The sequence below is a fragment of the Gymnoscopelus microlampas genome (assembly GCF_963454915.1).
Source record: "Gymnoscopelus microlampas genome assembly, chromosome: 2".
Classification (NCBI taxonomy): Eukaryota; Metazoa; Chordata; class Actinopteri; order Myctophiformes; family Myctophidae; genus Gymnoscopelus; species Gymnoscopelus microlampas.
The window spans coordinates 22,998,489-23,014,353 of record NC_139939.1 but is presented as its reverse complement, the minus strand read 5'-3'; the positions used below and the strand labels follow the sequence as shown (position 1 = coordinate 23,014,353).

Below are 15,865 nucleotides of genomic sequence, written 5' to 3'. Positions count from 1 at the left end.
AAATATTTGCCCACTGGTGGGCCGGGGCTTGAGAACCAGGTTGAGAACGAGTGGTCTAGCTAATACCAGCTCGGGGCTCCTGAATCGCTGCCTTGCACTGCAGTGTGTCTACGTAGGTGGTGCGCCTCTTTCCTTTCCTGGCAGTGCCCTGAGTTGGCTCCCATAGTGTCAGTTTACTTTCCACCATTTCTTGGTGCCTGACACATTAACTTAATTCAGCTAAATCCATTTCTTCCTTTCTATTTCTTACATGTTGTAACCTAATGTCCACACAGAGTCTGTCAAGAAAACTAATGTTTCTCAGTCCAAATATCACGTAAGCTGTAAGGCAAGAGGCTATGGGCTACAAACCCCACTAATGTGAGTGGTTTATTTGTGCAAAGGGGAGAGACCTGCCTTATCTGGTTCATTTGGTCATTAGTACAGACTAAAGGCCAATACATGCTCCTTCAGAGGTTGGAAAAAATATCCGTTTCGGACAGGCTTTCCAAACAAGTTTGGAGAGTCAGGACAACTGGGGTGCAGGAGTTTTGAGGAGACCGGCCATCAGAAGTTCTGAATGACGTCAATTTGTAGTTATATCACCTCCCTTTCCGAACAAATGTTCGGATATCGGAAGGAGCATATAACAAGGAATACTGTATTGATAACAAATAGAGAAATGTTAATTATTACACTTTTTTTTTACATGGTAATGAGAATGTATTGCATATTTTACTGCGCAAATTAGCGGAACTCTGGCCAAAAAACACAACGTCAAATTGTTACCCTTATTGCAGCAGCCTGTTTGTGTGTGTGTGTGTGTGTGTGTGTGTGTGTGTGTGTGTGTGTGTGTGTGTGTGTGTGTGTGTGTGTGTGTGTGTGTGTGTGTGTGTGTGTGTGTGTGTGTGTGTGTGTGTGTGTGTGTGTGTGCGTGCGTGTGTGTGTGCGCGTGCGTGCGTGCGCCGCGTGTGCGTGCGTGCGTGTTTGTGTGCATGTGACTGTGCATGTACATCCACTGACTGAGGAAAAGCCCCAGGCTTTGTCTTTTCATGACATCACACATTAGTCTGGGATTTCTTGCTTGGTTCTAGCTTTGTGAGAGTTGTCCTTGCTCATGAATGAAGACCGAGTGGTCAAAGATGAAAAGAATTCGGATACAGTATGTTAATGTTGCTGCATAATTCATAATCCATCTCCCAGTCACATTTAGTTGGACATTTTAGAAGATCTGAGGCCAGAAATTGAGAAACAGCAAGGGACAAGCAAACACAATAACAAGAAGCCAAACTTCTGGAGAGCAGAGGGGGATACAATTAGAGCCGGGGACATTGGGGTCTTTCCCAGGGGAAAAAGAAAAGAAAATGATGATGCCATTTTCTGCAATTTGACAATTCAGTATGTACTCAAACATTTTGGGGAGATTATTTAAAAACTACAGTAATCTATTTATATTAGGGTAAATACTATACTTATTTAGAGATTTTCATGTCAGTTATTTGTACTATTATCGTTATTGAAAATTACACTTACGCATTCACTAGCTTCTGCTGCCACTTATCTTGAAAAATAGCTAAATCTTGTCTGCTCCACCCAAAAAAAAAGGTTGGGGAATAAATGAACATAGAAAACACTACATCCACAATGCAAATGAATTTAGTGAACATGGATAACAAAGCCACAAATTAAAGTAATTTTTCAAAAGCTGTATTTTCAAATACAATATGCATTTGGAAGTAGTATGAGTACAGATGATGAGACTGTGCTGACATCACATAGATAGCAGTGTCTGCTCCATTACCAATAAACCATGGTAAACCTATTTTCCAAACTGCGCAGCCTCCTTGAAACATCCATCACCACCACTAGCACTAATTACATACTGTATAACCTGTAACCAAAAGTAGGGAAGACAGACAACAAGACGTCGCTGTCGGGTGGAAACCATGCATGTCCAAAATCTGTTACTTTGAAGAACCTGTGTTCCAATGGATCCATTGTAGTTATTATTCACACAAGCTCTTGTAAATACTTAAGTCATTGGCTCAATATTAAACCCACATTTAACCACGTTCACTTAGTGTTTATGACGTAAGGCATTAATTCACAAAAAAAACAATGACAGCAATGAAACAGTGAAAGTCTGAGAAAAACATTAATTAAATCAAGCAAAGCACCATACAATGCTAATTGCTAAACGTTTTTGTGGCTTTCATTCATCAAAGCACTTGAATGGGCATGATGCCACGGGTAACAATTTGAAAAAAAAGAAACACGGCCCGGACCACTGGCGTAGCGGTCCGGGCACCTAGGCTCCAAAGTAGCCTGACAGCGCGTCAAATATCCCTTCATGAAGAAGCATTAAACATAATGGGGATACACCGTACATGCAGGTGCAAACAGTGGAATTATCTAAGAATATTCGCAATTCTGTGGAATTGCAAGTGTAGTTGCGAGTCGCGAGTTGCGGCCGCAGGGACACGAGGAATACGCTGGGAGGAATACTGTCGGAGTCCGTGCGACGTGTGATTTGAATTTGGTGCTGATCGGATCCTGCGTTTGTGATACATTGCATTTTGATTTTAGGAAACAGGCCCCTCCCACTAAAGAAATACGCTCCTCCCACAAATTGATCCCCCCAAAAATCAGTTTTTTGCATCAAACGGTTACATTTTGCGCATTTGTGGCGCCCCCCCTCTATGGGTGAAAATGCTTTTGGCGATTCATTGAGTACATGACCCTTGACTCAAATTTGGGTTTGATTGGACATTTCGTTCATGTTTTTTAGCATTTTTTGAAATATAGGCCCCTCCCACTAACTTTGGAAGCCTATTAAAATTATATAATTAAAGACTCTAAGGAGTGCAGTTCCGGTGCTGTGGCCAGATCTAAAACCAGACTGGAACATGTCATAATTGCCATGAGTAGTTAAAAATGATTGTAATTGAAGGTAGAATGATAAAAACGGGAGATGTGAGATTGGCCTAAAATTGGAGAGGGCAGAGGGGTCTAAGTTTTTCCTTTTCAGTAAAGGCTGCACCACAGCTTGATTAAAAGCAGCAGGGACAGAGGCAGGTGTTAATCAATAACAGAACACTGGGACCAACAGAATCTAGAGGTTACGTATGTATTGGTCTGATTGGTTAGGGTCATGTTACGCGTTCCGGCAGTCCGGAAGGGGTATAAAACCCCCCGTGTAACTCTTAACAACTTCCCTCTGCACGCCAAATGCGCTCAGAAGGGGTGTTAGGTGAGTATATCACTCCGAAAGTAAAGAAACTGGAGTTACATACGTAACCTATAGTTCTCTTTTCCTTTCTCCATGATATACTCACTATGGGACTAATAAACCACTAAGGGGCACTAAGTCACACGACCCTTACAGATCCGCACGCCCTTGGCCCCAGGCCCCGCCCCACAGGCGAGACCCCGGCCCCACGGGCACCCCAGCATGGGTGCGGAATAAGTACCAGAAGGAAAGACCCTGACAGACCTCACGGTCTGCCTCATTCAACTAACGGGCAGACACGAGTCTATCCCATACCAAAATGAGGAAACAGGGCCTCAACCCCGGGACCCAACCCTATGCTGGTCCAGGGGGACCTAAGAGGAAGGACAAAACCAGGAGATAAAGCAAGACCCCTAGGCCTGCTCCTCTCTCCCCTGGTGCTGCTACACCTAGGACAGTGTGCACCATCGACGCCGCCGCCACGTCCAAGCTGTAGAAAGCCGCAAAAGTCGACGGAGACGACCAGTTTGCCGCCGAGCATATTTCCTCCATCGAGACCCCCTTGTAGAGGGCCCAAGATGCAGCCATGCCCCGAGTAGAATGAGCCCTCAGTCCCGCAGGAACTGTAGAGCCGCTACTCACGTAGGCCAGCCTGATTGCCTCCACGATCCATCTGGACAGCGTCGGCTTAGCCACCGCCTTCCTCTGACCAGTCCGGCCAAAAGAGACAAAAAGCTGTGTCGACCCACGGCCGGCCGCCGTCTTCTGGCAGTAAAGCTTCAAAGCCCTTACTGGACAAAGACAGTACAACCGCCTATCCTCCGCCGAGGCGGAAGGAGGCGGATGGAAAGCCACCAGCTCAACTGGGGCCCGGGCCACCATCCCGGTCTTAGACACAAACCCCAAGTTGGGATTAAGCAGAACCCTCTTGTCGTCGTCTGAGAACCACATGCATTCCGAACTCACTGAGAGCGCCTGCATGTCACTGACCTGCTTAGCTGTACAAAGGGCCACCAAGATGACCGCCTTGAGACTCACGATCCTCAGATCCACAGACTCAAACGGTTCTCGTGACACCACTGACGGTGACTGTTCCAAACACCAAGACACAAACATGTTCCACCTGACGTCATACGCCAACCTCGTGGAAACGGCACTTGCCCCCTGGATGGTAGCCACTACATCAGGAGGCAGACCATGCAAACTCAAATTCGTCCTTTCACGGGCCAGACCCACAGGTCCAGGTCCTGAGGGTGCTCGTGGAACACCTCGTCTCCTCCCTGTCTCAGCAGGTCTCTGAACAGGGGGAGGGGCCACGGCTCGCCGGAGAGGAGGGGAGTTATCTCCAACCTCCATGCGCCCCACGCCGGGGCCACAAGTAACACTGACAGACCCTGGAGACCCTGGAGCCTGATCCTCTCCATGCAGCATTGGAGGCATCAGTTCCATTGGTGGGAAAGCATACAGTAGTACGTTCGGCCAACTGTGTGCTAGGGCGTCCACGCCCAAGGAGAGGTCCCCTTCCTTCATTGACAAAAAACAAGAGCACTTCGCGTTCTTTCTGGATCAAACAAATCGACCTGAGGCCGGACGAACCTGGCCCAAATCAGGTCCGCTACCCGTGGGTTGAGGGACCACTCCCCGTACCAAAGCCCGCCCCTGGACAGCAGGTCCGCCCGCAGTTCAGGAGGCCCGGTACATGAGGCGCTCATATCGACGCTAGGCGCGAGTCGCACCAGAGCGTCAGATCGCGTGCTAGTCTGTCCAACACACGGGAGGCCAAGCCCCCTTGTTTGTTGACATAACACATCATTGTGGTGTTGTCCGTCCTGATCAGGACATGACACCCCAAAATACCGACCCCTTCGGACAGAAAAGTCGCTTGTGACCACGGTCGGAGTGCCTCCACGCACCGTGAGGACACTACCACCTTCCGAGAACCCATGGTGGGCGGGATCCCTAGAGCCGGCATCCACCTCTGAAATGGTCTCATGTGGAGCCTGCCCAAACGGACCAGGTGTATGGCCGATGCCATGAGACCCGCCGCTTGCATGCACGTTCTGTACGTGACTCGACGCCCCAGGCGAAGAGACCTCACGCATGCCAGAAAACCGGCTATCCTGTCCTGAGACAGACGCACCATAAGCGTGGTTGAGTTCAGCGAGATCCCTATGAAGGTGGCCTGCTGAGATGGGAACCAAACGCTCTTCTGAGCGTTGATCGTGAAACCCAGGGATGTCAGGTGTGCAATGGCCACCTCTGTGTGCCACGCCACCTCCTCCCTCGAGTCCGCAGCCAACAGCCAGTCGTCGATGTAAGTCGACAGGCGTATCCCCTGCTGCCGCAGTGGAGCTATGGCCGCATCGGTGCACTTCACGAAGACTGGAGGGCTCAGAGACATACCAAACGGGAGCACCGTGTACTCGTACACTTTTCCTTCGTAGCCGAAGCGCAGGAACTTTCGGTGCGGAGGGTAGATTGGAATATGGAAATAGGCATCCTTGAGGTCTATGCTCGTCCTCCAATCTCCCTGACGTATCGTGCATAATAACGTCACGGTCGTTAACATTCAGAAATTGAAAACCCTCAAATATCTGTTGAGGCCCTTCAGATTCAGAATAGGTCTCACCCCTCCCGCCCCTTCTTTTTCACCAGGAAATATTTCGAATAGAAACCCAAAAGGTTCTGATCCGGGGATAATTCTCTGATCGCTCCCTTGCTCAGGAGAGATATAACCTCCTCCCTCAGCGTCATGGCCGCTTGGCCCGACGTGTGAGAAAACAGCACTTTGTCTGTCATAGGAGGTTTGCTGGAGAATTGCAACCTGTAGCCTTTTTGAGCGGTGTTCTCCGATGCCGGCAGGAGTGCCACCACCGCGGCCGTGGCCAGGGTCTACAGGGCCTCGGGACTGGCCGCCAAGGCTTTCAACGCCGTGTCTCTTCTCCAGGGCTCAGCCAGCACGAGGCTCGAGGAGCTGATGGTTGAGCCCGTGTGGGCCAAGGATGCTAAGGAGCTACATCGGCTTATGCAGCTCTCCATCCTCTGCACGTGTAATGGCCTCTTCATACCAGTAACCTGTAAGCTGATTGTATGACGTTCTGTATAGTAGTGTGTATATCTGTCTGTCTCTTATATGTCATCATGATTTGTGTGCATGGGGATCTCATCTTAAACAAGCTCAGTGCTTGTAGTCCTTGTATTGTGAATTTGTACTTCCATGTACTGTTGTTCTCATGTCTTACTAAATAAAGTACATCAATCAATCAGCTAACTAGCCCAGCGTAGCCTAGCTTGGTTCGCCTAGCTTAGCTTGTGCAGTAGCTTAGCCTGTAGCCGCTGACTGCATTAGCTTCAGGCTAGTTAGAGCCACAGAGGAAAACAGAGAGGATAGGAAAGAAAGAAATTAATGAATATAAGCCGCGGGAGCAGCTTTGAGCTGGAAATAATTTTAAGAAAAAGCCCAGTGCTCTTCATCGGCCAGAACCAACTCCAGAGAGGGTCGGCTGGGTTCCCTGGGAGTAGGCGACGTCAGGCGAAAAGACAGTGTCTTGTGTGCGTGCGCATTTGCGTAGCAGAGTGAAGTAAGAGGGCGTGGTATAGTTACACGGGGGGTTTTATACCCCTTCCGGACTGCCGGAACGCGTAACATGACCCTAACCAATCAGAATTGTCGCGGGAGTCCATGTGTGTTGTGCTCTGTGCATCGCCAGGGGGCGATGTTATCCCATAGTGAGTATATCATGGAGAAAGGAAAAAAGAACAAACACTTCCTTAAGAAGGTGGGACGGAATGCAGTCAGAAGGACTGTTTGTAGGTCGCAAATGCATGACGACATCTGAGAGTAAGGCTAGAGATACAGGCTCAAACTGACTGAGGGTAGCAAATGAACAGATCATAAACAACAGATGAGCAAGCACCCCATGACATAGCCGCCATTTGGTCCTTGTGCCGATGACAAAGATCCATATGGGACCATATAACAATGACCAACAGGTCAGGCTTCTGCACACGCCTCTGGCCAAATGCACTTGAACCCCAGCATCCATATTCTGGGGGAACACTAGCCAAAATAGCCGATCTAAAAGCTTGTAAATTGTCTATTTTTGAGAGATTTTGTGTAGATGGAAAAAAGCAGTCCAAGTACAGAGTCAACTCTGGTCCAGTTTGAGGGTTTAAGTGGTTAAACCCTACTGGTATATATACAGTACTTCATTCACCGGTGTCCCCCAGGTATACTTGGCCCCATACATTTTTCAGCTCTACACTAAATGTTTCACCAAATGTTCCCCTATTATAGGGTTCATGTGGTTAACATGGAATGAGTGAATAATTGTTGCGATCAATCAGTGATTGTCAGTCTGTCTGACTGATGGACATTTTTTCCCCCGTATCAAGAACATAATTTAGTAACTAAAGACAGTTTTTTTAATAAACAAATTGAATGCAATTCTTTGCTCTTGCCTTTCTTTCATCAGGGGAAGCCAGACTGCATTAATGACACAGAGGAATAAAAGCACAGAGAGGAGAGTTCTACAAAACACACTTATTAATATTAATCCACGGGTTTCAGAATTGGCCACTTTGCAGACTCCATTTCGAACCCTAGAGAGGTTCACTGAAAGAGCAAGAACTGCAAACCACTCGATTCGCATGCTGGAGGAAAAAAATAAAGTTATAGGTTTTTTGAAGTGGAACCAAAAAACAAACAAACTGTATCAACTTGAAGAAAACCAGTCCATTCCTCATACATTTTATGAGGAATGGTTTAGGGATGGAAGCCTCCTGGTACCTTGTTTGCGCTGAAAACAACTACCGTAATCTCCCAAACCACAAGGACAGGGCCCATTATCTTTGAACACCAGCATGCTTACACTTACTTGTGTTCACACACGCATGCACGCACATATTACTATACTTGGGAGGACATCAGGACGCCATTGAAAATGGCACAAGTTGTGAGCTTGTATTTCGTCTATTTTCTGTTGCGTGACATTGCAGCACAACTAAGTGTAAATAGGGAAAACTCTAACCCCAGACCCTAACTTCCAAATTCCTAATCCTAATCTTAACTCCAACCTCAATCTTTTCCTAAATGTAAGCCTGGCTCCCCAAATCTTGTTTTTAACCATAAAACAACAATTTCTCTTGTGAGGACCAGGAAAACTGTCCCCACAATGTCTATCTCTCAAATTCTACTATATTTGTGGGGACACTTGGTCCTCCTCACAAGTATAGCAATACAAGTATGCAAGCACACACACACACACACACACACACACACACACACACACACATCCACACACACACGCACGCGTGCACACGCACGCGCACACGCACACGCACACGCACACACACACACACACACACACACACACACACACACAGCTTAACTCCCAACAATAGATCTGAGAGACCTCATTAGTCTCTGGAGACGGAGTTGAGTGTGGGCCGGGGCCAACACTGCTGTCCTATTATGCCAATACCAACACATGGCACGGTGTGAATTAATGGCTAAATTGGAGTGTGTGAATTGTTTGGTGCATAATGGACCTACCTGCATCTGTTTCTGGCTCACCCCATTTATCATAATGGGGTGAGGGAAGGAAAATGAAGCCAGGAGCACTGGGAGGAATCCTATGAATACAATCAACCAACAATGACTATTTATTTCAACATGCCACTGTGCACTGACGTCAGTAAGCATGTGGAATAATATAGCTTAAAGATCAGCTGAAAAAAGAACGGAAAAAAAGGGAAATGTACATCCAACACAGTTTTTAAATGGAAATCGTAATTGTTCAGTGACCAGATATCAAGCAATCAAATGGTTTGCCCTGCACAGATGCCTGAAGACAAAGCCTACTGGATATTTTGAAAGGAATGGATTAGAAATAATTGTGGATTGATAGAGAATGGACCCAGCAACCTGAAGGTAATTGAGTTATTGATGCTGGAAAATGCGCGCACACACACACACACACACACACACACACACACACACACACACACACACACACACACACACACACACACACACACACACACACACACACACACACACACACACACACACACACACACACACACACACACACACACACACACACACACACACACACACACACACACACACAGTTCTGTTCATACAACTCCCCCACATGACTCTATATAGGCTTCATGTTACATCTCTCCCACACAGCTCTCTGTCTTTGCATCGGTGAATTCACCAGCATTCTGTCCTTTTTCTCTTAACCTTATTTAGATACGGTACATTGTACACTGCAGTGTTATTGTGTGCAAATTGTCAGAAAAACCTCTGCAATACTTAACACCATGTGATACCTCTACACCTCACCCTATATCCACTTTTACACCCGGTTTGTTTTCTGTCATTCTCTCTACTTCACTGTATTTCCTCACCAACGACAATCCACCCCTCCCCCTTCTATGATGAGGGCATGGTGAACATTACCCTGTTTTTCAGGCCCAGAAATTAACATGCCTCATCTCTAGCTGACGTTATATATAGAAGACAAGTAAATGTATAAGCAAGTGGTTTCCACGGCAACCGTATCCGCCACACCGAGCTCTGCGCGCGTTTGATCGACCATGCCTGTGCACGAGTGCGCACACACTCTTGCACTCGCGCATGTGTGTGTGTGTGCGTGTGCGTGTGCGTGTGCGTGTGCGCGTGCGCGTGCGCGTGCGCGTGTGTGTGCGTGCGTGTGTGTGACAGTGAGTAAGCATCAGAAGGAAAAGATAAAGACACAAGCAGAGCCTGGCAAGTAGAAAATCACTTCTAAGAAATCCCTTCAATGAAGCATCAACATCATACACTGTACACTGCAAAAGACATCTTCACTGGTGTCTCATTCTTCGACGTCTCTCTTCGACAGCGTTTTAAAACATCCGTTACACCTCTGCCTCAGCCCGTCTCCTACAACGTGTCCCTCTCAGTTGGCGCCCTCGCTGTCTTTCTGTCAGGTTTCAAATGTGGTAATTATATGTTGAGATCCTTGACACCCACACCCGCTGTGTTATTTCATAGCCATCACTCCCCCCCATCCCCCACATACGCCTTTAATCCTTTGTTCTTTCTATCTCAACAATATCATTCCCTTCTTCTTCCCCCCTCTCCTTTCTTATCATTGCTCTCTATCACTTTCATACTGTCTCTTGCCCTTTCTATAGATCCCACCCTAATGCATTAACAAAAAAGTGTTCCTGTGGCTGCAACGTCTTGCCCTTGTCTCTTCTAAAGTGAGTTACATTGACCACCATTAAGGAAGACGAAAGAGGCATTCAGGTTTTATGAGTGTTTGTGAACCATTTCCGACTTTTGCAGACAGCCGTAGGCCTTTAGGAGAGATGGCTTTGCTGAGGGGACATTATTCAGTTCCCCTTCATTTGGGACATTCATGTGGTTCTTCCTTAATTCAAGTTGAGAGACAGGCAAAAATATCCAACTGAAAAAAGCCTATAGCACTGGTTCCAGACTACTATACTCAGCATCATATTTTGGAACATTTATTTTCGAATCTTATAATGCAACGAGACAGTCAAATAAAACTCTTCAGTTTTGTGGGGCCCAAGTTCCTAAGGGGCTTCTACAAAAGCTCCACCGAGAGCATTCTGACTGGATGCATCACTGCCTAGTATGGGAACTACACTGCCCTGAACCACCAAGGGCTGCAGAGGGTCGTGCGGAGTGCAGACAGCCCAGGGCGTCAGCCCATGTAAGATTCCCCTCATCCGGCAGGGACCATGCACAGACGTTTGTGAGGGCAGGTGCCCTAATGTACCCCCCCCCCCCCACCACACACACACACACACACACACACACACACACACACACACACACACACACACACACACACACACACACACACACACACACACACACACACACACACACACACACACACACACACACCCCAAACATATCCACACACTTCCAAAAAAGGTACAAACACACTTTTTTAAACTTACAAACGGAATGACATTTCTTTTAGAACAACAACACAAACATAGCCTATTCATCACTGGAGGACGGTAGCATATTTGGAAACCAAAGAAGCTAAACAATCTAGTCCCAGTCAAGCAAAAGTGTACAGACTTTTTATATACAATAATTAATACATAAGCCCTAAGAATTATGATTGATTAACTGGTTAAAAAGCCTGGCAAGGGGGTACCTAGCATGTCCACACTTGGGTGTGATATGTGACAGATGTGCTAGCCATGTCCTAAAACCAGACTTCACGTATGTCTCAGAAATGCTGAGGAAGGCCTAGGGGCTATGGCTGTCTTCTTCTGCTGCTGTGCCTTATTAAAAGTGTTAGGCTAAATACTTATTTGCGAGCGCTGACGACTTAATTTGTTATTTTTGTGACTTTTGTTTCTTGACAAAAACCAGACTTATCAGGTGGGGAAACAACATGACCTAGCCAAACCGATGCTTTCAAGAGTTATAGGAAAATACGAAAAGTGGCCTGGCATACGTCCCCATGAGGCTGATTTGAAAGATTTTCCGAGCAGCTCGCACACAGACACACACAGTCGAAAACATAATCTCCGTCCCCGGCCTGGCAGAGATAACAAAGACACCTACATTGTTGCAATTATTGTTGTATATATTTTTAGTACTTTGTTTTGTAACTGCTCTTTCTATTCTAATTGTATTGCTATGTGTGCTATTTTCTCATGTTGCTGCAATGTTGAGGAGTCAAAACCCAATAATTGTACTCTCTATACTTGTATAATGTGATAACAGTAAAGAATCTTGAATGTTGCATTTACAAATCAACAACCGCTGTAGTGTATCCAATACAAACCTCTGTATTTCTCCAACAGCTATAGGCTGAATCAAAGCCCCAGCCTCAATGTGATATGGATTCCCTGAGTGTTCAGTAATTGACTCACTCACTGGTAAGCCTATTAACACAACATTATTCTAGTGCACTGTTTGAATAAATTGTTCCATTACTAGATCACCGATTCTCCATGTGTAGCCTAGATTAGATGCAGATCTCTTATAACCTCATTTGATAAATCCAACAGAGCCTTTTTGACTTGTCAAGCATTCCATGGTTTCACACTGTGATTCCTCTTAGTGGTGAGTCAACTCACTGTCAACAACTTCAATATGAGGTTGGATGGATACACGCAATTCACCACTTCTTAAACCCTCTAGAAATGACCTGAGTTGGCTCTGTACTTGGTCCTCTTTTTTCCATCTACACCAAAACTCAACGCGTGAGCTTGTAGATCTGCTATTTTTGGCTAATGTTCCCCCCAAAATATGGATGATGGGCTTCAAGTGGTATCAATCATCAGAGGGGTTGAATTGGAATGAAAACCATTCCCATAAGTCTCTAAAGAAGTCATAATTTCTTCCCTCATGATCCTATGCCAAAAGAATAATATTAACAGTTTTCTGAAACACTTATGTTGCTATAATATCAGTGCCCCCGCCCCCCAGAAGCAAATATTTGAGTTACAAATGTACGCTTTAAAATATATATATTCAAAGATTTTTTTAAATGTTCACGATTTTTCAAAAATAGCAGATTTACAAGCTGCACTCCTTGCCACGCTATGAGCTTGTATATCTGCTATTTTTTGGATAGCCAAAGTATAAAATAATAGTTAAAATGGTTAAAATCTAAAAATGGCAGATGCTTTCCCGGTCTTCATGGGTTAAGTTTTCATCCAAAGTAGAGGATTTGAAGTATGGCTGCATTGAAACTAATAATTTCTGCTTGGTACCGAAACCCCCCAAAAGAGAATCTACTGATTTAGAAGCAATCAGTTGTGCTGAATTCAATGTTCACAAACCCAGTATATTTATCTTTTAGTTATATTACAATTTTAAATGTGTTCCCTAAAACTAAAATCACAGACATTTTTGGATGGCCTAGTCACTAGTGTTAACCACATGAACCTGATCCATTTGGAACCCCCTTCAGGAACTCTGAGGGTCCCTGGACCCCACTGTTCTGGGGAATTGACTCCATGTGCATCGCATAATCCAACAACAAAGTCCTTACCTTGGCCGCCATGACCATGGAGGAACCTCCCCTGATCCCCAGGATGGGGATGTGTGTCTGGGCTGAGATGAAGTCCAGGATCTGGGCGATGGCCTCCTGGTCCGTGTCGTCACCAAACACCACACCCTGCAGCGAGTGCCGTGTCATCTGTCCACAGATCCTGTTGATGATGCTCTTGGGGTCGGTCTCGTTCATGGTGACCACCTCCACTTTGGGAGGGAAGGGGATGTGCAGGAAGTCCTCCTTCTCCAGCCCCACCCCCAGCGTCACCTCACTGGAGTTGCCCACCAAGATGACGGCGATGCTGAGCGAGCTGACCAGTTTGGGGTGTACTGGGGAAACGGGGGGTGAACCCACAGGGTAGTGAGGGGGCACGAGGGGGGAACCCCCCCTCTGGCCGCCACCCCCCCTTTGACCTCCCTGCGTCCCCTGGGCACCTCCGGGCGCTCCTCCGCCCGCACCTCCACCTGGCCCGCCGGTCCTGCGGCACTCGCCGACGGGAAGGAGGAGCAAGGAGAGGAAGAGGAGGGACAAGGACAGGGAGACGGAGGGCAGAGCCAATCGGGGATAAGGATGGTGGGACGCGTGGTCCGGAGCGGGAGGAGGATGAGGTGGAGGGAAGGAGGAGGCGGCGGGGGAGAGAAAGAGTCCGTCCTGAAGACGGGAAGGAGAGAGGCGGAGGCTGACAAGCATCATGGAGGAGTGTAAATGCAATCCCTGGAGGAACACAGAGAGAGAGAGAGAGAGAGAGAGAGAGAGAGAGAGAGAGGGTAAATATGATGCACACAGAAAATGAATAATACTTGAAATTGGATTGAAATTTTTTTTAAATACGTTATTGTGCTTTAATGATACAGTCCATAACAAAACCAAGTGCATGCAGCTGAGCCTTTAGACCAGAGGTTCTCAAGGACCCCCCCCCCCACCCGCCGTAACTCTGAGAGTAATGGGAGAATATACAAATGGACTCTCAAAGTTACAGACCTGTGAGCACTAAGGAACCCTGGGGGTCCCTCCCCGGAACCCACTTTGAGCACCATTGCTGTAGACTCAAACGGGAAGTGAATGACCCACATTGCCAGGATATCAGCACACACACGCGCGCGCGCGCGCACACGCACACGCACACGCACACACACACACACACACACACACACACACACACACACACACACACACACGGGTCCATTTGGTTCCATTTGTACACTCTCAGGGTTAAATTAACGCTTGACCATTTCACAGTGCCCTTTGAGAGGAGCCTATGTTTCCATAAAGCATCAAGTGACAAACGGCAGATCCATTATTTTGTGCTGTGACTGCCTTGGAGGGACCCTGTGGCACACTTCAAAGACCAGTGTGTGTGTGTGTGTGTGTGTGTGTGTGTGTGTGTGTGTGTGTGTGTGTGTGTGTGTGTGTGTGTGTGTGTGTGTGTGTGTGCGCGCGTACATGTGCGTTCAGTGAATAAAGACAGCGCGGGTGCATTTTGACATATTGACGGGCTCAGAGCTTCATGGACTGGCTGCCAGGCTAAGTGACCATTAGACAATCACACAGACCAGTTCTGACTGATGCTCTTGTTCATTCTCTTCCTCTCCCTCTCCCTCTCTCTCTCTCTCTCTCTCTCTCTCTTTCCTAACTCACTCTCACTACACTCCTTTCTTTTCATTTCCACCCCCCCCCCCCGCTCCTCCCACACGCCCTCACTGCTCTTTGATGCCAGCTACAGACCTATTATTTACTATTATTGCTGTTATTTACTGTTCCTCTATTAACAGCCATGCAGAGAGCAAGAGGGGAGAGAGAAAGAGGAGCTGGGAGGACGAGGAGGAGGAGCAGGGGGACGTGTGTGTGGGGGGAGGGGGGAGGGGGAGAGGGAGGCGTCAGGCGGGGAGAAACACGATTAGTCATAGCATGATGTGAAAATTGTGGTTTCTGACTTCTGAATAATGCATAGTGTTTTGAGTGTTGTGCGGGCGTGTGTGTGTGTGTGGGGGGGGGGGGGGGGGGGGCTACACAAGAAGATTAAAAGTGAAACAGTTGAAAATAGAATGGTAAAGCAACACAAATGGATGAACTGGTTTAGGCATGCGTGAGTTGGGTTTTGAGGGTGGTGTTCAAAAAAGAGAGGGTGGAGGCTGCTTTGATGTGGGTTGGAAGGGAGATTCAAAGGGAGGAGGGGTAACTGAGAATGCTATATTACGCCAGGTGAGGCGATCGTTCCTGGGGATTTCCAGGAAGGAGGTCGGAGAGGAAGGGTGGAGGTAGGTTGTTGAGGGCCTTGTAGGTGGTGAGGAGTATTTTGAAATTCTGTGTTTGACCGATGAGCCAGCCAATAGATACATATGTGACCTTGACCACTTTCAACCTGCCATTTTTATCTATCCGTCAATTTGTGCCTGACTAGATTTCCTGACACTTTTTGGTCCTAGTCCTACAGAGTTTGTCCAACCGTCACACAAATCGGTACACATTATCTCTAGAGTTAAATGATGACGTTATCAGTCAGATTTTCCTTATTCCTATTCCTACTTACAAAGTTGAGGGCAGGGCCCATTTAAAAAAAAATGGCACAAACCATGAACCGATCTGATCTTCCCTAAATCAAACA

The 15,865-nt window shown here is 47.0% G+C and overlaps 1 protein-coding gene across 1 annotated transcript in view; it reads right to left on the bottom strand.

Moving 5' to 3' along the window:
- Positions 1-13,965, bottom strand: part of grin2bb (glutamate receptor, ionotropic, N-methyl D-aspartate 2B-b) — a gene marked incomplete at its 3' end in the record, with an annotated part of 96,483 nt that extends 82,518 nt beyond the window's left edge. The window contains exon 1 of the mRNA XM_084084191.1: positions 13,258-13,965. Within this exon, the coding sequence (XP_083940317.1) occupies positions 13,258-13,953 (696 nt within the window). The 5' untranslated portion in view covers positions 13,954-13,965. The remainder of the gene's footprint in view (positions 1-13,257) is intronic.
- Between the last annotated feature and the right edge of the window lie 1,900 nt (positions 13,966-15,865).